Here is a 23,260-nt window from a genome sequence, read left to right on the forward strand (position 1 = left end):
TTACATATATATGTATATATTTTATTTATATATATCTAAATAAAAAATTTAAAAAAATATATATATGTGTGTGTATATATATTATACACAAACTATAGATACAAAAATATATATATAATAATAATATATAAATATATACATACAATATATATATATATATCAAATATATGTATATATTCCACATCTTGAAACACTATATATTACTTCCTGTTGAAAATAATGGCAGAATACATTTACAAAGATTCCGAAACTCAATTTGAGGAACTTTGTATTTGTGCATTAACTAGCACACGCATACTAAGAAACGTTGCTCCAAAAACAGTCATTTATTTTACAAGGAAAGATTTGAGCATTTTACAGGACAGAGACAGGCAGAAATAAAAACCAGAACCTAGGGACACAGAACAGATTAAAAAACACAAAAACCCTGGAAACAAGACGGCATGTTTTTTTTTTTTACACTCGTGTCAACAGACACGATGAGGGATGTTGAGGAAAAAGACGGATACCTTTTAATCAAAAGATAAAGCCTGCATCTGTAACCTACAACTTTTTTTTCACCAGATGTCAAAAGAAGTGAGCTCAAAAACCCAAAACACAAAGATGGCATAGTGCGGTGATAAAAGGCTGAACACACGATGCAATGATCAGTAATTGATGTCGCTGTATCCAGTGCACGAGCCCTGGCTTTCTCCTCCGAACCCCTGGTACCCGCCGTCGCCCTGCTCGGCCCCAGAGGACTGGTCCCCCCAGCCTGTAGAGGGACATCACACCAGAAGGTCGTTGTTTTATGTATCTGATGCATTTTGTCTCGAGACATAATGATGAAACATGACAAATGCAGTAACGGATTATTTATATATACACTACCGTTCAAAAGTTTGGGGTCGCTTAGAAATGTCCTTATTTTTCAAAGAAAAGCACAGTTTAAAAAAATTTAATTTAACATTAAATTAATCAAAAATACACTCTATACATTGTAAATGTGGTAAATGACTATTCTCTGGTGTTTAATGAAGTCTCTCCATAGGTGTATAGAGGCCCATCTCCAGTGTTCTACTGGTACATTGTGTTATCGCCTTAGAAGACGAACGGAGGGGTAGAAAACCCTTGAAAACCCTTTTTATGTGAGCGCGGCTGAAAACAGTTATGCTGGTGAGAGAAGCTATAAAACTGGCCTTCCTTTGAGCGACAAGTTTGAGGAACAACATTCATATTTCAAATAAAAATAATTATTTCTAACCTTATCAATGTCTTGACTATATTTTCTATTCATTTTGCAATTAAATTGATAAATAAAAATGTGAGGGTTGTCTGGGTGACCCCAAACCTTTGAACGGTAGTGTATATATATATATATATATCATAAAAAGCACGAGCAGAAAGTTCAAGCTGCCTTTACTCACCATAGTTATTATACACCTGTCCACCCGTCACCGAGCTCGGGTAAGCTGTGCTGTACATGGAGTAGTCTCCTCCCTGGGCCTCACTCTGACTCTGGGTCAGCATCTTCTTCTTCTCGTCTCCGTAGCCGTAGCTGTAGGGGCTCTCCTGGTCCGCGGGAGGAGGCATCGCCTGGTAGCTTTCCGCCTGCGGGGCGTCGGCGTCGGCGCCGGCGGCGGGCGGCGAGGCGTAGGTGCTGCCGCCCTCGGGGTAAAAGGTCCCGTAGCCGACGTTGCTGCCCGGTCCCGTGCCTGTGGTGCTCGCTGCATTGTTACCATAGAGTTGATCTGAAGCAGAGAGGAAACAAGAGCGATATCAATGCCGTGTAAAAGCACGTGTTTCAAAACACACGGTCTTCATTTTTATTCAATGATAAGCATTTTAATAAGACATGCGGAGTCAATAAAAAGTCACGACTGCAGTATAAGACGGATATGCTCTTCAGATGTACACTACCATTCAAAAGTTTGGGGTCACTTAAAAATGTCTTTATTTTTCAAAGAAAAGCACTGTTTTTTCAATAAAGATAACATTAATCAAAAATACACTCTCTACATTGTTAATGTGGTAAATGACTATTCTAGGTGGAAACGTCTGGTTTCTAATGAAATATCTCCAGAGGTGTATAGAGGCCCATTTCCATCAACTATCACTCCAGTGTTCTAATGGTACATTGTGTTATCGCCTTAGAAGACTAATATCTGATTAGAAAACCCTTGTGCAATTATGTTAGCACAGCTGAAAACAGTTATGCTGGTGATATAAGCTATACAAGTGGCCTTCCTTTGAGCTTGAAGTACAAAATTAATACTTCAAATATTAATCATTATTTCTAACCTTGTCAATGTCTTGACTATATTTTCTATTCAATTTTCAATTCATTTGATAAATAAAAGTGAGTTTTCATGGAAGACACGAAATTGTCTGGATGACCCCAAACTTTTGAACGGTAGTGTACATTAAAGAGGTCGTCTTAGAGGTGTATTTAGGTGAGGAGTGAACACTTACGATAACCCGGGCCAGCGTTGCCCTCATAACTGTAGTTGGCTTTTAAAATAAAAAGGAGAGAAATGACTATTTAGTTATTTCTTTACAGGTGTACGAAGATCTTATTGTTCAACGAGGCACGACGCCGAGAGAAAGCAAACATGTTTTACTCTGGTTGTAGCTGGGTCCTGGTAGAAAGGGTTTGCCTCGGCCCCGGCCTCGACCTCTGTTGGGACCCCAGCCCCGCGTCCCAGAGTCTGAAGGAATGCCGCGGATGGTGCCGAACCCCGGGATGTGCTGTTGGGACAGGAAACGGAGAGAATGCTTTTTAGGCAAGAGCGTGCTTCTGTAGGCGATGTGCTAATGTGGCTAATGTGTCAAGAGATGCATTTATACATTGAGGTAAAAAAGGAACAATTCCCTCAGTAGGCATGTATTCTTATGCAACAGTTATACAGTTACAGTACTTCCTGACGCTTCGCTGTTTGCTCTCGCCTATGTTTGCATTATTTTCTGATAACAACCTTCTGATATTCTTGTTTTTCTTCCGTCTTTGAGCAGCAGCTCCTGAACACTTGAAAAAATCACTGGGACTCTATTTCTTTTTAAGATTTAACAGGACATTGCCATATTTCTGCTGGTTTAAAATATAACTTGCTTTAGGCTACTTAGCAGCTAAGCTAAAGCTAAAGTAGTAGCAGCACGATTGCAGTCTTGGAAACAAAAATATACCGACTAGAAGTGAACGTTGAGGTAAATGGACTGAGAACGATGCCGCTCTACCGTGGACTCCAAATCTTGGAAAAGTGCAAGCTAAGACACAGTTAACGAGCAACACCAGGCTAACTAGCACCACCAGGCTAACTAGCACCACCAGGCTGACTAGCACTACCAGGCTAACTAGCACCACCAGGCTAACTAGCACAACCAGGCTGACTAGCACCACCAGGCTAACCAGCACAACCAGGCTAACTAGCACCAACAGGCTAACTAGCACAACCAGGCTGACTAGCACCACCAGGCTAACCAGCACAACCAGGCTGACTAGCACCACCAAGCTAACTAGCACCATCAGGCTAACTAGCACAACCAGGCTGACTAGCACCACCAGGCTAACCAGCACAACCAGGCTAACTAGCACCACCAAGCTAACTAGCACCACCAGGTTAACTAGCACCACCAAGCTAACTAGCACCGCCAAGCTAACTAGCACCACCAGGTTAACTAGCACCACCAAGCTAACTAGCACCGCCAAGCTAACTAGCACCACCAGGTTAACTAGCACCACCAAGCTAACTAGCACCGCCAAGCTATCTAGCACCACCAGGTTAACTAGCACCACCAGGCTAACCAGCACAACCAGGCTAACTAGCGCCACCAGGCTAACGAGCACCACCAGGTTAACTAGCACCGCCAAGCTAACTAGCACCACCATGTTAACCAGCACAACCAGGCTAACTAGCACCACCAGGCTAACTAGCACCACTAGGCTAACCAGCACAACCAGGCTAACCAGCACAACCAGGCTAACTAGCGCCACCAGGCTAACGAGCACCACCAGGTTAACTAGCACCGCCAAGCTAACTAGCACCACCATGTTAACCAGCACAACCAGGCTAACTAGCGCCACCAGGCTAACGAGCGCAGGCTTTGAAGCCGTTAATGGATCCTCGGTTGGTCGTGAACGTTAAGGCTCCAGGAGAAGCAGCCGACTGGGCCTGAGACTCCGAGTGTTGGTGTAAAAGATGTCAGACCGACGTGCAGCAAGAACCCCAAACACTCTGCTTTGCGATGGTCTCTAGCGTGAGAGGAAAGCTCGTTGACATCGTGGCTGACCATCCCGCGGTGACACACACCGCGGTGCACGCGGGAGGCTGTGATATTGTGAAAGAACAGTCTGAGGTTCTGACGCGAGACTTTATTGACTCGTTAAACACAGTCAGCTCCGTCAAAGTGTTTACCAGAGGCCGTCTGCCACCGGGCGGAGGAGGAGATGAAAGGTTCAGCAGGCTGTCGACTGCATGACCATTCAGGACATTTGATCAATGCTTTTTACTTCTTCTGGGAGCGCAAACATCTTTTTTTGCCTGAACAAGTCAGGGGTGAAAACTATTTACCCTCTAACCTATTTTTCTTCCTGCGTCACCCATCTGTTCACCACTGAGGAGGACAGGAAACAAGAGGAGTCCAAACAAGAGATAACCCCCCCCCGGCATCGCCGTGGAGACATCACGGAAAGGATTGTTTCATGATTCCCTTCAATGCAAGCAGATATCTTTTGGTCATTTTACTTCCTTTGAATATGTGGCTCTGAATTCCACTCAAGTTGTTTGCAGATGACCTCAATACTGAGCAACCTTCTTTCAGGGTTCTTACACATTTTGACCAATGGATTTCCAGGACTTTTCCAGGACTTTCAACCAAATGTCCATTACCAAACTGAAATCTCGGAATAAACATGAACAATTTAGAACATTTTGTGTATTGAGAGCGTACGGCGGCTTATATTTTGAGCGTCTTTCTTTAAAAAACATATTAATTATTTTAAACTCCGCATAAATGAACATGTGATGATAACAAATTTCCATGACTTTTCCAAAACTTTTATGATTTACGTTTTTTCCATGACTTTTCCAGGCCTGGAAATGACCATTTTAAAATTGCATGACCGTACGAACCCTGTTCTTTGATTGAGTTTACTGCCGGCTATAATCCGTATTGATTTTGATTGTGTTGTCAATCCCCAGGAGAGAGGGTCTTTAGAACGACGTGGTGTCCTTGATAACTAGGATCCGACTCAGCATGCAACAGGTCTCGCCAGGGTTGCCAGGTCTGTGTGACAAAACCAGCCCAATGGCCAATAAAACCAGCCCAAAATCAGAACTCAAAATATGCCCGTGCCAAACCATATACACTGCTTTTAAAGTCCATGTCCATGTGTGTACGTGCTGATCTGGAGTCAGTTTGGTAGGATTTGGGTATAAATAAATTATTTCATTTAAAATATGGATTTTTATTTAAAGATATTCATGTAATTTGCATGCAAAATAGGTCTACCCGAACCAGAGGACAACAAATTCAACCCGCGGCCACACTTCAAAAGTAGCCCAATTCCGCGGGAAAACCGCAGACCTGGCAACACTGGGTCCCGCCCACAACGGGGGACACACGCATCCCCAAAGGTCTGAGCGTGTCCACGCCTGCGGTGACTGATGTTGTCTGATCAGTTCTGTGTGTTCTTTGAGAATCTGCCTGGACACAAAGGTCCAAACTGAGGTTGTGACAAAGCGTTACATCCCTGATAACATTAGTGATCTAATTATTGGACACAATTAAGAAGATTAGACAAGCAGCCAGTGCCTCCACACCAACCGCAGGGTCTGTGTTGTCCCCATCTTTAAATAACATCCATTCAAATATGACACAATTTCATTCAAATCAATTAAAGAAGCCTAGAAGACATTAAACGACATCTGGAAATATCCTCCTGCTGCTTGGATGTTCGACCAACACACTTCTTCTTCACACACCGCCAGTGATATTTTACAGATTGTAAACACGGCCCTTCTCTCAGGTGTTTTCCCACAAGCCCTAAACACTGCAGTTATTAAACCACTCTTAAAAAAGGAATAATGCAAAAATCATAGGCCAATATCAAACCTCATATTTTTAGGGACAAATAATGAAAACGTTTTTTTTTGCCACAGCTGAACGAATTCGTGGCCGAGAATAACTGTTTTGACGTCTTCCAGCTGTCGTCAACACCGTGATGCATTATGTTTTGAAGCTTTTACTGGTTTTATGTGAAGCACTTTGAACGGCCTTGTTGTTTAAATGTGCTCTACAAATAAACTCGCCTTGCGTAAAAGCCCCGATATGCACAACATATTCAAACTAGAACGGGCACTCGGTAGAACGCATACCTTCGCATATCACAAGATTGGGCATTGAATTATGAACATTTTGGCATTAGTTGCATGCCAATTGGATAGAAATTGACCGCGCTATGGTAAAAATAAGATTTTGACCTTTTCATGACCTTGACCTTGACCTTGGACCAGATCGATCCCAACATCTAATCAAATGGTCCCCGGATAATAACCAATCATTCCACCAAATTTCATGCGATTCGGTTTAATACTTTTTGAGTTATGCGAGTAACACGCATACAAATAAATAAATACACGGCGAACAAAACATAACCTTCCGCATTTTCAATGCGAAGATAAAAAAAGAGCCATCTTCACCCAAAATGGTCCACATCCAAACACAGACCCTGTACTCGCATTAAACTAGATGGATTACCATGTCAGTGTAAGTGACCTTCTTCTTTGCAGAGTTTCTGTTCATGTCGTCTTCCGGGAACAGCTTCTCCAGAGCCGTGAGAGCGGCGTAGGCCTTCGCCTCCTTCTTATTAGAGCCTCTCCCTTTAAACTTCTGCCCGTCAACCTCCACCTAGACGGGGGGAAAAGATAACGCATCAATATTCAGTTGGAAATTGTCATGCATTACTTTTTTTTTTTTTTAATCAGTCGAGTCAGCAAAGTCAAGACGCAGTCGCACGTTCACGCAGATGTGTCGGCACTGAAATGAGAAATAATTTGATCGTCTTTGTCGTGTTTCTTGCTTCTTGCGTACGATGCCGCCGACTCACCTCCATGACGAAACACTTTTCGTGGGAGCCGCCCGTCTCGGCGGACAGTTCGTACTTCAGGCTGCGGCGCTTCTCGTTCAGCTCCATCACAGGGTTTTTACCCTTTTTGGTCAAGATGGGACCCTGACTGCTCTGTTCAGAGTGAAGAGACAAACAACGGCTGTAACACACACGACGACCAACCTTTTACTCTCGCTCTCTTTAATAATAATAATAACTAGAACGGGCACTCGGTAGAGCGCATACCTTCGCATATCACAAGATTGGGCATTGAATTATGAACATTTTGGCATTAGTTGCATGCCAATTGGATAAAAATTGAAAAAATGGTAAAAAGATGTTGACCTTTTCATGACCTTGACCTTGACCTTTGACCCGATCGATCCCAAAATCTAATCAAATGGTCCCCGGATAATAACCAATCATCCCACCAAATTTCATGCGATTCGGTTTAATACTTTTTGAGTTATGCGAGTAACACGCATACAAATAAATAAATAAATACACGGCGATCAAAACATAACCTTCCGCATTTTCAATAATACATTACATTTATATAGCGCTTTTCAAAATACTCAAAAACGCTTGACTTTATGATTGAAAGCAAAAGCCAGAGACGGCTTTGTTGTATGGGAGTGTTTAAAAAAACAAAAAAAGAGAGACCCCGTACGTCTTCTGATGTGGTCGAAGTCGTGCTGGCGGCTTTGACTAATTCCTGGGTTCCTTCGACATCAACGGCAGGCTCCACTTTGGGTTCTGAGCCCGTTGGAAGACCGAGATCCTGCAAGACCTGAGAGTTACAAAAATCAAAACATCAACTCTCTGTTCCTCCGGGTCACATAATGGTTAAGAAACACGGTCAACAATCACAACAGGCTATTATTTCCGGTGTTGCGTCACCACGGAGTGATTTTTGTGTCCAGCCTGCAATAGCACAACACCAGGATGCTTTGCAGGCGGATTACTCAACTAGTCGTAATACTAAAGTAACGTATGGCTCCTACAGAAAACACACAAATGGCCTTGCCTTGGTGGCTACATTCAGTTTGGCGGCTCGTTTGGAGGGCCCCGTCGCCTCGTAGGGCTTCCCGTTCAAGTCCACAGCCATGGCGAAGACCGGCTCGTGGACCGGACCCGTCTGAGATAGCAGTCGGTACTCCAGGCCGGGTTTGTACTGGTTCAGACGCATCACGGCATTCATGCTAAAATCCTCTGTGACTAGAGAAGGAACAGGTAGAGAAGAAAAAGGCAGAAAGATGAGCAATAAAATTAAATGTAGAAATTAACCCATCTTAAGCCCATCAGAAGAAGATCGTTGAGTTTCTATTAGCAGGGCCGGAACATTCCTAATTCTGAGCCCATCGTGAGGGCACATGATCTCTATTGTTGTGATTAACCTCTAACATGCACTGTTGACACCGAGGCTGTGTACTCACACTTTCTGGGTGATGTAATGTGCTCATATGTCCTTTAATAATCCAACACTTCAACAATTTTGATTATTTTCAACCAAAGCACAAGTAATTTACTTAAGAAATCTATGAATCTACTGCGCTGTAATAATTTCTTCAAAAATTCTGTACATTGTGTTGCCGATTTATGAAGTACAGAGACATTAGGGGTGACCTTGAATAGTGGATAGTTTGATATAATGAGCCTGATTCGAAGCGTCGCAGTGGCGGGAAGGTGTGAATATTAAATATTATTCATTCCACTATGACTGTATGTGGGGGCTGAATGTCTGAATTTACACACTTGTTTAGTTTCTCCCAGTAAATCATGTTATTGCCTATTTTGGTATAAATATCAGCCGATATCGAAATATCTGTATTAATAATAAGTGATACAAATGTAAAGCTAACTCATGTGCTTTCAATCAATCTCCTTAGTGTGCAGGAATAAATCACCATTAGTACTGTCATCCAAACTTGTGGGACCTCAAAAAAGGCAAAATGACAACATAAGGCGACTTTCAAAATCAAAGAATACATTTATTAAATCAGAGCACTCACATAAAAACTTACTGGTCAGAGCGCAAATTATAATTTGAATGTGTTTCGGTCAAAATCAGCAGCTGGAGGCGCGTAGAAACAGCTGTTCGCGACTTGCAGAGCGCTCTCTCTCTCTCTCTCTCCCTCCCTCTCTCTCTCTCTCCCTCCCTCTCTCTCGTTGACTGTCAACTTCCTTCGGTCTGAGAATAGCTTCAATGGGGGAAATATTCTATTTAATCGTGTAGTGTCTGTCTATCGAGCTCCTCTACGTTTCAGTACTATGGACACACACACACACACACACACACACACACACACACACACACACACACACACACACACACACACACACACACACACACACACACACACACACACACACACACACACACACACACACACACACACACACACACACACACACCCCACCCTAGATTACATTAGATTTAGCAAAGTGTTCATAATAAAGTGGAACCTCAATGCATGTGGATGTACAGAGTGTATTTGTCCAAACCGTCGACATAAACATTAAATTGGATGGAAAATAGAAAGAGCCGATATTTAAATTACACTCGGTAATTAAACTGACAATAGACAGTTGTATATTCTAACTCCTGTACAATGTCAGGCTCAAGTTGTGTCATGGAGTTATGAATGTAAATACTTTGACTAATAGCTCCACAGCTCATTTCACAGCTAAAAAAAAGGGCTCATAGCCGACACCAGGGCCTCCGATGTTCTTTACTAACATGATTTCCTCTGAAAACGCTTCTGGAACTTGAGAAACTTCCTCTGTTTGCTGTTGAGTTGCGGCCCCTCGGCTTCCTTCTCCATCTCCGTGTAAGGTCTCTTGGATGGCAGGCTGGAGTGTCCAGCGGGCGGTATTTGGGCTGCACGAAACAAGCAGAAGCAAGCATAAGATCAGAATGTTTCACGAGAGCTTTGAGTGAAGGTCAAAAGGTCACAGGTTGTCAGATACCTGTGCTTTCTCTGTTGCTGGGTCCCGCTGATTTACTACGTGGCTTCATGGGCTTGTGGTCCATCCCCAACACTTTGTGCATTTGTCCAAATGCACAAAGCCTCAAGGCAAACTAAGAAAAACAAAGGAAAAGTTCAGAGACGATGCCCAGAGATACGAGTGCGATTAGATGCACGTCTTTACATTTCCTCGTGTTACCTGAGCACTCTGGGTGATGTCTTCCTGCTGCTGCAGGGTCAGACACGCAGTGGCATCGACCGCCTCCTTCTCACACGGATCTTTTATTCCGGGGCCACCTTCGCACAGATACAGTGACCACAACGCGTTAAATGTCGACGCCGCTGCACGGAGAATCTACTCTGGTGTTAAAACTCGATCAAAAAGTTCACCTGGCAGGAGGATTCCGGAAGCGACGCTCTCCAGGACGCGGCGCAATGACTCGCCCGCTCCCATTGGTCGCTCGCACGTCCCAATGGCCTTCTCCACCAGCAGTTCGAGAGGCTGCGCGGAGAGACGAGACACACAGGCGTCACACCGCGGCCGTTTACACGCGACTACATCGTCGCCGACGTGTGCAATCTTACCCATCCTGAGAGGGGCGTCCAGGTGGGAACGCGGTTACACAGGTCTCTCATGATCCGGATCACGAGGACGGCAGAACTCAGCTTGTTGACTTTGGCCTGCGGACGCAAACAAAAGCAGAGTCGAGTCAGCGGAGCTGCGGCCGAAACGGTTGATATCGAGAGCGCTCGGTGTGACAGAGGGCATAAATCAAATGATGTGCTGCTGTCAAAACCAACGATTTATTCAAATGCGTCACTGGGAGGGATCAGATCACTCTTCACGGGTAATAAAGTAAAACTCGGAAACCTCCGACACACTTTCCTCTTTCAAAAGATAATGGACTCGGAGTCTTAATGTCTCTAAAATGGAAAATAAAGAGAGACAATTCAAGGAAAGAGTTCAACCTTATGTATAAATAAGGACGTGGATGCAAACCTGGAACCACTTGGCGTGGCGGAGAGACGCCAACGCAGTTAGGCATTTCTGCCTGTCCAGAACGTCCGGCGGATCGTCGACCGTTCGCGTCGCTATCGGCGAGGTGGGGTAAGAAGAAAAAAAAAAAAAAAGGTACAGTTTGACCAAGGGGGTCGGCTCTGTCTCGCAGCTCGGGGAGGAGCAGCGTTCACCAAAAGCGGCAGCGGCGAGGAAAGGGGGGGGGGGGGTCCTAATGTACTTAATGTGTAAATCTTTGGTCAAGAACAAGTCACCAGCTAGCGGTGTGTGAAAAGTAGAAAAAATGTCATAAAGACACAGCGACATTTTTTAAAATTGCATTGCGTGTTGTTAATGTCTGCACTCTGTAAACTACAATGAGTACCCCCGTCCCTCGGCCCCTCTGCTTGGGTCTGCTGCTTTCCCCCCCACTCCTGAGACAGTGTGTCCAGTTGGTCAAAGGTCCAGCGATCCTAAAAACTTGACAAACTAAAAGGCAATCAATTGTAAATCACAAGCATTGAGATCATCGTCACGTCTGCCCCACACTGCAGCAAAACTGATGGACACCCTCCTCTCAACGCGGCATCAACGGGCCTGATGGAAGACATGAGTGGCCACACCAGCTTTGTGAAAGTTGTAGCTCATGTTTTACTCTATATAGTTCAACTAGTCTAGTTCGACACTTCTGCTCGTTGTTTTCCATTCTGCACGAATTATAGATCAGATTAAACACTTTTAAACAGATTGCCGAGTGTAAAGTATGCGTGCGCAATAATGTTGAACTGAAATGATAATTATCGGCACTATGCATCCTTCTAATATTATGTTGTAGTAATATCTGTTAGTAAGAGTCTGTGTTCTTCTTAAAGCTCACTAGACCAGTCACTATATTAAGATTTTATTATTGCGTATGCCTGTCAGGGATGTACTTAAACGGTATTTGACACTTTTAGACGTCGCCGACTCAATCCGACACTTTATTTATAGATTTTTTCAAAACGATCACATTGATAAGCTTAACTTGCTGATATGAATAGAAAATTAAATGGGAGAATTAGAATCCTAAAATTGGTTAGAAGACGACAGCAGTGTTAAAGTGGAGCTGAATGGATTAAACACATTTAACAATGGTAATTAGCTTAATTAGCGCTTATTAAATCAATGCATTGGATAGTGTCAGTAACACACCTGATCAGGTCTGAATGATTGTGGCAACAACATTCATGTTTACAGTTATAACACTATCTTAATCGCAATGTAGTAAATGGACTAAAACTGCACAGATATGGCTCCGTTTAAAAAATGTTGATCCGTCTTTAAATGATCTTATTTAAGCTCTAGACTCCCAAGTAAATACATCTCATGCACAGACACTCCACTAACCAACACATCTATAAACAAACCGGGATTTGATCGTTTCTACTTTTTCTCCCTGTCCAGTTAAATATAAATTATTCCAAGGGAAGCCAGAGATTCATAAATACATATTTGTAGGCATCAGTTTTGCTGCAGCTGGTGCCAAATGGATATGTTCAGCATCAAGTACATGCAATGCGCGCATCAACTTGTTATTCTTGGAAAGCCTTCACTTTGAACATGAAAACCAACTCAACAAGAATAAAGCAGCGGGTTGTTGTTTGTAACGACTGTGGCGTTGTTAAACGACGTGTGCAGAGGGCCTCTGTGACCGCAGAGCAAATGTAGAGCGGGCAAATGCCAGTTTGCCCCAAAACAACGACAGGACTCTGGAGTCAGTGAAGACTCTGAAGAGCCAACATTCATGAGTTGATCACTGGCGTCGGTCTGAGACGGTCACCGAGGCTGAAGGAGATGAAGATGGACAACACGTGTTGTCGGTGCAGTTACAGATCAGTGGAGCAGTACAGCGTCACTGAGAACACACAGATCAGGCTGATGTTGGAGACTCAACCATCATACGTACCTTCTTCTTCTTCTTCCTTCTCTTCTTCTTTTTTTTCCTTCTCTTCTTCTTTCTCCTTTTCTTCTTCTTTTTTTCCTCCTCTTCTTTTTTTTCCTTCTTCTTCTTCTTCTTTCTCCTTTTCTTCTTCTTCTTTGTTGTCTTTTCCTGCAGCCTTACTCTCTTGCTTCGTTCTGATAAGAGGCGATGTGAGGTGGATAGTGAGAGTCAGGGTTGACTCCTTAGTGCTCGTCACAACAAGCGCCGCATCCTCCGGACGCTGGCTCACTTTATACGTGCAAGCTGAATTTGCCTGGTTAAAAAGAAGAAGAAGAAATCATGAGGAGAACAGAGGGAGTCTGAATAATCCACGAAGCAACAATAATAAAAATTTTAGATCTGTGAAATGTTATTATTGAGAATGGTGTAAAACAAATGTCGGTACTCAGTTTGACCTCTAACTGTGCGGTTAGTTTCTCAGCCACTTCATTGAGCAGAGTGATGGTGGGCTTTTTGGAGCAGAGCAGCACGAGCTCCAGGTCCTTGTCTCCCGTCAGCAGCAGTCCCTTGGCCACCAGGCCAACCCTCATGACCCCACTCAGGATAGGCTCTTGTGAAGCAACACTTTCACAGAGAAGAGGAAAAAAAGAATAATTAAATTATTCATAAAAAGAGAGAAGACTGTCGAGTGAAAAGACGCCACTTGATACACTTTTAAAAACAAAAATCATTGGGACAACCGCCACAGACCATTTGGAGATGTTGCTCACCTCCCCGGCTTTGCATTTAGTTTGTCATCTTTTGGCGTATCGATCTGGTCGGACACAGTCTTGAGGGCGCACTCCACGCGGGAGACGATGGACTGCACCGCCTCCAGCTCCTCCGGCGACGGATACACCTCAGAGTGTTTCGCCATCACGTGACGATCGTGTGGCCCCGCGCGCACCTGGGGGACCGCAGGTTCCTTAAATTGGGAAATCAGAATAGGAAAGGTTATTGCGAGAGCAAGAAACAACAGTGTCGATGATGAAATAAAGCTTTTGTTTATACTGGAATCATAATCTATTTATGAAAGAAATAACATAATAGACGAATATTCGTCAAAAGCAGTTCTGGCATGCCTAAATCAGTTCGTGGCTACTTAATGTTAAACAATAAGTAAGTAAGAAGTAAAATATTCAATGCAACAGTTAGGAAGTGCATGTTATTTTTAAAAGCACTAGGGAAAGGAAACGTGCACCAGATAGCACTTTTGTGGAGAAAATATGATGGTCAGTCTTAGTAAGGATTGAAGAAGCAGGTTAAGTGACTCCAATTAAAAAGCTTATAAATAAAAAAATTGGGGGGGGGGCTTCAACAGGTGAAAGAAAGCACCTCATGATGCCGATGGTCCTCAACATCCTCCATAACAGCCATGTAATCGTGGTACTGTCTCAGCTCCTCCTCGTAGCACAGGCAGTCATACCAGTAACGCAGATCCTCGTATCTGGAGAGAGGAAATTACAAAATAAAAACAAGCTCTGAAAAACAAAGCTCCGGCATTCAAATCAAAAGCAGCTTCTTCAACAACGCAATCACTTTGAACGTTTAGTACCTTTTAAGGCTCCATCTATCCACTGGGCTGATTGTTATAATATAGATTCAACAAATCAACAATAAAAGGGGATTTGAGCCAATATAACATTGACTGATCAGTCCAGATGTGGTTGCACCTGGACTAAAGCAAACAGAAAGTTTCAATTTCTCAGATGTATAACTATTATAAAGACTGCTTTATCTTTCTACTATATTAACTTAAAACCAAAAAAAATGGTTGTTATGTTTATATGTATTTTAATATTAAGCACAGAGACTTGGCATATCATTAATAGTTTCATATGAATTTAATTGCCTTGATTTGTTCTTGAATGCCTCGTGTGTGTGCATGATGTGTGTGTGTGTGTGCGTGTGTGCATGCTGTGTGTATGCTTGTGTGTGTGTGTGTGTGCATGCTGTGTGTATGCTTGTGTGTGTGTGTGTGTGCATGCTGTGTGTATGCTTGTGTGTGTGTGTGTGTGCGTGCGTTTAAAGTCACCTGTCGAAGTCGTGCGGGAGGAGGCGGTGGCCCTGTTGAATGACGCTGTCCCAGTACAGCAGCTCCTCGTACGCTTGGCGCTCGTCCCACTGCGCTGCAGCGGCCGCCATGCCGTCACGACTTTTCGGACCGAAGCGAGCACCCTTCTTCACGGGAGGGGAACACACCGTGTTAGTGTGCGCACACAACCGTCAGCATGTCATCCACAATTAAATGCAGCACATGATATTAAACACGCAGGCTGCTCTCGCTAACGCTGCGCCACCAGTGTGCGTCAACGTTGGCGGTTTATTGTTCCGCCTCTAACGAGCAGACTCGCCCACGCAGGTGCCCCGAGGGTCCCGCGGGATTGTACCTTCGCATCCGGTGTTTCAGCGCCGATAACGACGGTACTGCGGCGGGCGGGCGGCTCCCGTCGGTTGAGAAACCGTTAATGTGTGTAGCTCGCGAGCTAACGGTTGCAGACGTTGGCCAGCGCGCCGGTGAGACTATTGTACATTTCTCATCAGACGGGTCGACGCCGCTGACTTTCCGTCCCCGGTTACGTTTTGAGGAGTTGACGCTCGCCGTCGACCGCGAGTGAAAAAGACCTTTTCGCGGTAACGTAACGTTAGCTAACCGACCATCAAAGGGTCGCTAGGCCCGAGGATGACGTCCGCTTTTCTTCTTCGTTGGTTTCGCTACGAGCGGAGACTTTGAGGTGCACGCCGCCACCTACTGTGTGTCACAGGATGGGATGGAAAGAAGACTTAAACTACAACATTCCTGAAATGTTTTTTCCGTAACATATTGGCAACTGCACTGAATAATAATACAGCATGTGAATAATACTACTTGGGACTTACTTTGTAAATCACACAGGTGCAATGGCCGACAAATGAAAAACATTGTACACGACTTTGGAAGAACACATCTTCTCAGTTGTTGAGAAGGCCTGTGAAAATATTTTTGAAAAATAAACTGGTGTTAAAAAATCTTATCTTAATGAATTTGGGATTTAAAGCCTTGATAGATTTTAAATGCAGTAAGTTTATCTGCAACCTTATTTAATTTTTTCCCAACAGAAAGAGGAAGATGACACCATTACACAGACATTAAACATGGCAAAAAATATGTCAAAAAGGCCAAGAGAAGCTGGGTTTTTCTTATGTTTATAAAGTGATTTTTATAAGTACACTGTATGAGATTTGGGAGGGAGTTGTTACATTTTAAGGGTAAAAAATTACAGAAAGACAAAAGTTCAGGTGGAGATGAATCTCTAGACAATATATGTGATATTATATTTTCTTATGTCTAGTTGTTTATTTAAGTGTAGCCTTACTAACCTGTTACTATAACACAATCCAGGTGAGAGAATGCAGGATGTGTCTGTGCATGTGACACAGGCACAGTGTTAAACGAGCACTTCAAAGTGAGTCAGATATCACTACCTGTTTCCAGCTCAGCCAGGCCGATGGATTAAGAAGGGAAATGTGTTTCTGCTGGAAAGAGATGACGCAGGAGTCCTCCCAGACAACAGATAAAATGGGAAGCTGGTAATAATAGTATTTAATTGAAGCACCTCGTCTAAAGTGAGGAAACGGCTCACATGAAAACAGCAACTGAGCTCAGCCTGAATGAAAAAGAGTTGCTCAACAACCTTCTGGATTCCTTATGTTATTATCCACACGACCTTTGTGGCTAGTCCTCTTGGTTTATCATCGTTTTTTTATCTAAAGTGAAGTCCAGAATGAATCGGCAGGAAGTCCCTGCTGCAGACCTCTCTGTCCTCAGAGTGAAGTCATGAACACGTACAGCAGATAATACTGAAGTCATGCAAATTATCTATTTGACTGTGAAACTGATCAAAATAATACGACTGGTGTTTATAGGAGTTCACTTCCCACTCAGAGCACTGTTTAGCTACCACAATAGTTATGTAGAATAAAACATATAACAGTTTGTAAATTCACAGTTGAGTGTAGTGCAACACATTTATTAACCCGAAAAATATCCTGTTTCCCCACTATTCTCAGCCTAGTGTTCAGGATAATTAAGAAAATTAGTCAAAAATAAATACAAAAATTCAAAGTAAGGTCACATTACATTGTTTTATTTACATTCAACGTTTTTTTTTACACATCCTCTGTAAATTGAGGGTATCCAATTCAAGTATTAACTTATACAATCTTACATGATTTCACATAAAACACTGTATAAACACATGGAAAGCATATTTACACTGAAATAGACACACACTATCAACAATATTTGAATATTAACATTCCTTCATGAAATACATCCAGTAGAATAATGAACATTGCGATTACAATCTAAATACTCCCTCGTTATACGGATGGAGCTCCTTTATTCCATGTTCATTTAATGTAATGGCTATTAACTGTTTTATCTTTCACATCCAAAGCTAGGACGGTAGATTTGTGTCTTTATTACGCAAAAAAAGAAGGTAATTTTTAGTTTTATCAGCAAAACTAATAATTAATTTACATACAAATGAGAAATTTGCTCTCAAAAGTTTTTGGAAGTTTGTGTAATAAAGACACAAATCTACCTTCATACAAAGCTTGGTGTAAATAAAAGTTGAGAAATAAAACCAAATAATCCTCAGTCCCTCTGTAAGTACCACTCCTGCCAAAAAAAGTCTCTTTACATAGCGTAAAGTTAAACTTTGGCCGACATCTCCGCCCTTATGGTGCGTTTCAAATGAGTAAAACTATTAATAATAAGGAATGTTCACTAACTATAAGTAAACAATGGACAGTTCATGTGCAAAATCATAGCATTAGCGAGCTTACATTTGAAAGGTCAGACAATGACGTCGCTTGTAAACTTTGATAAAAGAAGAGCATGAGAGAGATATTTTTGATTTAATCCATGAGGCATTTCTCCAAAGTGAGAAACGTCCAACTGATAATCTGATCGACTCCACCGTCGCAGCCGAGGGTCTCTCCTTCTTCACGTTAGTTGACTTCTTTTGAATATTCAACGACTTGGTTACAAAGTTCATCTCCCTCAAGAAATACTTTCTCTGGCTTTTTCATCAGCTCAAACCTGGTTGACCTTCTTCTCCGAGCTGGGAAACGAGGTGTGCTCCCAGCGGCCTAAGATGTTCCCCCTCGGTCCCGCCTGGCACTTAGCGATGAGGTAGATTTTGCGGAGGACGGTGCGGCGCAGCAGGATGTAGACCCAGGGGTCGAGGATCTGGTTCCACGTGGCCAGCCTCACACCCATCACCATCAGGGTTTTGTAGGCGGACAGGTCCTCTCTGATAGATCCCGTGTAGGAGCGGATCACCGACATCAGGCCGAAGATCTACGAGGAAGCAAGTGCTTGAAATTTAATAAATAATGAAAGAACAAACGCACAGGTAGAAAAGCGCCAATTAGTTTTAAATCAAAGCCTTTTCAGTGATAATAACTCATTTTTTAAAATTTATGAAACACAGTAGTAAGATGGACGAGCTCTCGGTTTGGTTTTATTTGTGACATGAAGAAACCAATATTGATTATCATATTGAATATCGTTGTTGCATCCGTATCTGCAAGGACATGGATCACCCAACACGCCACACACCAGAACCTGAATCCTAATGAATTGATTGCTGCACACACACAATCACACACGCACACGCACACACACACACACACACACACACACGCAAGAGGAGTGTTCATTGGCCCTAAAGGTGATCTAATGTGAGACGGCTCAATTACTTTGGGATTGACCCTTTGACCCCAATAGGCTGACACTCAGAATCAGACTTTATGGTTGCATTATTCTTTAGGGTATCTGAAGGAGCTTGCAGCAGAATCTGCCATCAGTGTTTGTTACACACTCTACAGAAATAGATTTTTATTTTAATAAGACACTCTCTTCCTGTTGATTGTACACTGGATCCATTATTTGCAAAAGTTATTGGTATTTGTTGTCAATAATACTGTTTTCCTGTTGAACAGCCGTTGACTAGAACAGCTTTTTATTTTCAGATCTATCTTGATTCCCCGTCTTTTACTATTATTGTTCCACAACAAGGTAAAGGGGCGAGAGAAAAACAAAAGATGAATATCTCTCTGGTCCTTAACCTAATGTGAGCTAACGCAGAGGCTACGTTACGTACTAGATGTCGGATGTTGTCGTCATCGTTGTTTTAAACGACGAAAATATTTTTAATCTGGTGCTAATTGTGCACTCTCACAAAGTGACATAACCCTGGGAAATAATCCCCTCCAAAGATAAAGGCATGAAAAGACCTGAAGGCCCTCCACATCCTCACAGGATCAGTTACCTGGTTGATTAGAGTTGCTACGCCGGGCCTTACATGTGGTCTCTAAACCTTCAGCACCAATATAAAAGGGGATGAATTGTCCCGTTTTACAGGTGCAACTTCACCGACAAGACGGTGAAGGACGCTCACAGTCCTGAGGTGAGTGAAAAGCCTCTTTGTGAGTGATGTAGTGGTGTGTTTTATTGGGCTGACAACATATCTGACAGTGGTCTGCACTGATAAAAGACGTATAGTATAGTACAGCTGGGCTAAACCAGCACGTGTTATAGTAAGCTTACTGACAAATTAAATGAGGGCCCTTAAAGGGACAGTGTGTTTTTAGAAGAAAGCTGCACTGCTTTCTAAATCACATACTTTTTTCTTTTAGTCCACATATCAGCTGCCCTTACAAAGTACTCTATGCATTCAACTAGGACTTCATCAAAGCGTCGCACCTTGCATTTTGACCATCTTGCTCATGTACCCACTGTGCAGAGGATTGTGGGTCAGAATAGCCACGCATCCAGTAAGCTTGTTTACTCTTGTTTGTTTGTTTTCATCCTGGAGGACCACCGGTTTCGTAACAGCGGTTGCTTTTATGTTCTTTATTTTGAGGAGTTGAAAATGAGTCTTTTATGATAGATCTGCCTTTTCCACCTTTGTTTGTATATTTCCTGTGTTTCACTTATGGCCTTGTTTAAGTCAATCGTGAACCCTTAAACAATGGTGTCAGTTACTTTTTTTGGAGAATTAAGGAATCAAAGCGAAATTGTGATTTTGATATCTGTATTTTTCAATGCGACCGGATGCAGAAGACATGACACACTGCATTTGACAAAACAAATAGATGCTTAATAATATGGTAGTATTAGTGTTGTTTGAAGTTCACAGGTGATGTCATTTTGAATCTGACCGCATCGTTTGATGTCGTTGTACTTCCTCCTACTCACCAGCAGTGGGCTCCAGCAGATGCAGGTGGTGACCATGATGCCGACCAGCTGCACCACCATCTCGATGTCGTGGGACTTGGCCGAGTGATGGGAGCCCGGATGCCTCCTGAGCCGAGCCAGCACCAGCGTCAGTCCGCTGATGGTGTTGCACGCCAGCGCCACGGCCAGCGAGGTCAGACCCAGTCCGGAGAACAGCGCCACGAACGCCAAATCCACCTCCCGAGTGTCACTGAGCACGTTGATGAAACACCAGGTCCCCGGGTCCTGATAGGTGTAGGAGCCCAGCTGAAAGCACGGCAGCATGGCCACGCACAGAGCGACCAGCCAGATGAAAGACAGGCAGATCTTTGTGCGGGTTTTGGTGACCAGGGACGAGTGCAGCAGGGGCTTCGTGACGCCCAGGCAGCGCTCGGCCGCCATGGCGCAGCCCATAAAGAGTGGACAAAGGCCAAAGAAGACCATGCTGCCGCCCAGGAACTGACACATCGTATCAGAGTCGTTGAAGTCCTCGGGGGAAACGCCTCCGGAGAGGTAGAGCCGGAGAACCAGGGCACCGGGGATCACGTGGCCGAAGAAGTCCGTGACCACCAGGGAACCGGCAAACAGGAGGAACGTGGCCTTGGTGCGCCTGCGCTGGAGCGAGTAGGCATTGGCCAGGATGAAGAGAGCCACGATGTTGGAGATGATGCCCAGCGTCATGGAGAATATGACGACGATGATGCCGCCGGTGGTGGGCTGCAGAAAGGTGATGTTCCCCTGCTGCGGCAGCCCGCCGACGGCCACCCTGGCCTCCTTCCCGCCGCTGTCATTGGGGAAACGAGGGAGCTGCGGGGAGGCGGAGGAGTTGTAGTGGCTCAACGCTAACATCACTGAACTGTGACGGTCAAGAGGTCCATAGTTAAGGGGAGGCTGCGAGAGAAATAAGGTCACATTTGAGCATATGAGTTGTGGATCTACAGCAATAGAATACTGGTGATGTCATCATAAAATAAGTGTTATGAAAGCAGAAAACCATACATAAATAGAGGTTTAAAATTCCTGAAGAAGTAATGAACGCACATGTGTCGAGTGGAGTCTGAGTACTCGGGTTTAGTTTGGCTGGAGGTCAAACTCAGGTCACGAAAAAGAGAAATGTTTTTTTTAAACGCACTACGGCTGAGCAATCGTGGAGACTGAGACCTGAAGGCAACTCCTGAACTGATAACAGAGATACGATGATCAATAAAGATATGATTACGTTTTTATCACATTTATTCTGGAAACTAAAGTTCAGTTGTATAGCGTATACTTGTGAGCCCATATGACGTAAATCAAATGTGGAATAGTAGCCGTAGAAATGTGAACGTATAGTTCAATTGGTTAGTATATTTGTTTTTAGTATTATTTGACTATAGGCCTACATGTATTATATGTTACTGGTTTAATTTATTTTGTTATATCATCATGCAAAATGTGTGTTATGATTACACTGGGAATATCAATAAAGAGAAGAAAGACTAGCTGATAGATTCTGTCATGTAGATATCAGAACATGGTAAACTTAATATAACATTTGTTTTTTAATGTTTCGACCTTTACGAAATCTCACTAAGTTTGTTGGTTGTGGAAGAGAAGCCGTTAGATGTTATAATATATATTTTGACAAAAATGCAACCAGTCCAATCTTCAATTTATCCAAAATCGATCTATACTACATTTTTTCTATTAGCTTTAACATCAATACATGCCTCACCTTCACATAGTTCAGATATCCTTCTCGCTCCAGCTGAACAACCAGAAAGCAGATATCCAGAGATGCTCCACAAACGGGGGGTGTCTATGAAACTATTTCAGCAAAGTCCACAAACAGATGAAAACACATGTGAAGAGATATCATGTTCCCCTTTGATAACCTCCAACGCATCGGTGTCCTCCGCGGAGCGTTGCGCATGGCGGAATCCGTCCGGTTGCGTTGACGGTGGCTTGAAGGTAAAACGAAGGCTGCTCACTGACACTCAAAACACAGAGTCACGTTTATATCTGTGTCTTCAGTCCGTGTGGGCGTCTCTGCTGCTGCTCGGTAAGTCTCATCCGCTGCGCGGCTCTCTGTTTACATCCACCGTATATACGGTCACTTACGCGCCATTACGCACCGCGTGTGTGTCATCCAATTGGCCCGTTTTGTCCTTCGTCTGCAGCACATTGTGTGCATGAAATATATAAAGAAAGACACTTTGACTTGGTTATGAAACAGCTAACAAAGTTATGATTGGATTTGTTTCCTCTCTTGTGTGACCCTGATGGGAAGACGCGTGTCATCCTTTTGTTCCATGGAGCCCGGGTCGACGTTATGGATTCAGTTTCATATCCCCATGTTTCGCTGTTTGATGCAGCAACTCTGTGTGCTCAAAATAACCTCTGCGGTATCAATTATCCAGAGAGCTCCAGTGCGTTGTGGATCAGTCTGCTGTTAGATGGGTTTTATATTTCAGTTTTCTAAATAAATGACCTCAGTGGTTTATTATCTAGAGTTTATTAAACCCACTAGGGGTCGAATGATGGGATATTTACCTTTCGCCTTGATGGAAACTCATAGGAAAAGTCAAAAATCCTCAAGAAAAAGCTCTAGATGTTGGTCCAGGACTGTGAGGTTGTTGTTGCAGCTGCATCAAGGAACACGTGTTAATCTGTCTGATTGACTCATTGAAACCATGAATGAGGCTATGGTGTGTTTCTGATTTTGGTCCAACCCTGTGGCCCGTTTGGTTTTTATTTTTTAGGAAGCTGGCAGCAGCGCGACACATTCTTTCACAGGTTGAGGTTTGGAAACCAGTCAGCTGGTTTACAGGGAAGAGGGCGAAGGTTTAGGCCATACATATAATTCCAGGACATTTAAAAAAGAGGTACCTGCAGGAAGTAATACGTCTGTGCTGTATTTTAAAGATGTACTGTGACGTTAAACTGACAAAATATGATAAATGTAGATTTAGATTAGAATGAAACCTCTGCCCTCTCCTTTTTT

The 23,260-nt window shown here is 43.3% G+C and overlaps 2 protein-coding genes across 2 annotated transcripts; both read right to left on the reverse strand.

Annotated features, from left to right (window-relative positions):
• Positions 1-311: 311 nt before the first annotated feature.
• Positions 312-15,944, reverse strand: LOC130190079 (interleukin enhancer-binding factor 3-like). The gene is made up of 20 exons (XM_056409271.1): positions 15,401-15,944; positions 15,046-15,191; positions 14,346-14,457; positions 13,742-13,935; positions 13,427-13,595; positions 12,996-13,284; positions 11,054-11,145; positions 10,639-10,734; positions 10,444-10,555; positions 10,253-10,350; positions 10,055-10,166; positions 9,825-9,965; positions 8,112-8,302; positions 7,755-7,874; positions 7,085-7,216; positions 6,736-6,885; positions 2,601-2,727; positions 2,452-2,490; positions 1,407-1,730; positions 312-754 (listed from the first exon to the last, which is right to left on the reverse strand). Exons 2-20 carry the CDS (start codon positions 15,153-15,155, stop codon positions 648-650), a joined length of 2,715 nt encoding a protein of 904 aa, XP_056265246.1. The 5' UTR covers positions 15,156-15,191; positions 15,401-15,944; the 3' UTR covers positions 312-647.
• A 1,172-nt stretch (positions 15,945-17,116) lies between these two features.
• On the reverse strand, positions 17,117-21,678 carry LOC130190363 (prostaglandin E2 receptor EP1 subtype-like). The gene is made up of 2 exons (XM_056409739.1): positions 20,260-21,678; positions 17,117-18,357 (listed from the first exon to the last, which is right to left on the reverse strand). The coding sequence occupies exons 1-2, from the start codon at positions 21,124-21,126 to the stop codon at positions 18,091-18,093; spliced, it is 1,134 nt and encodes a 377-aa protein (XP_056265714.1). The 5' UTR covers positions 21,127-21,678; the 3' UTR covers positions 17,117-18,090.
• Between the last annotated feature and the right edge of the window lie 1,582 nt (positions 21,679-23,260).

This window comes from Pseudoliparis swirei, chromosome 24 (genome assembly GCF_029220125.1).
Source record: "Pseudoliparis swirei isolate HS2019 ecotype Mariana Trench chromosome 24, NWPU_hadal_v1, whole genome shotgun sequence".
NCBI lineage: Eukaryota > Metazoa > Chordata > Actinopteri > Perciformes > Liparidae > Pseudoliparis > Pseudoliparis swirei.

Excerpts from the sequence above, each read along its gene's own strand:
- LOC130190079 (XM_056409271.1), bottom strand. The coding sequence starts at position 15,155 with ATGGCGGCCGCTGCAGCGCAGTGGGACGAGCGCCAAGCGTACGAGGAG. Across the intron at positions 8,303-9,824 it reads GCGTTTTCAGAGGAAATCAT|TCACAGAGGATTTTAGCATG; the intron begins GTTAGTAAAGAA and ends TTCCTTCTCTAG. Across the intron at positions 2,728-6,735 it reads AGGTCACTTACACTGACATG|CACATCCCGGGGTTCGGCAC; the intron begins GTAATCCATCTA and ends CTGTCCCAACAG.
- LOC130190363 (XM_056409739.1), bottom strand. The coding sequence starts at position 21,126 with ATGTTAGCGTTGAGCCACTACAACTCCTCCGCCTCCCCGCAGCTCCCT. Across the intron at positions 18,358-20,259 it reads TCTGCTGGAGCCCACTGCTG|ATCTTCGGCCTGATGTCGGT; the intron begins GTGAGTAGGAGG and ends GCTTCCTCGTAG.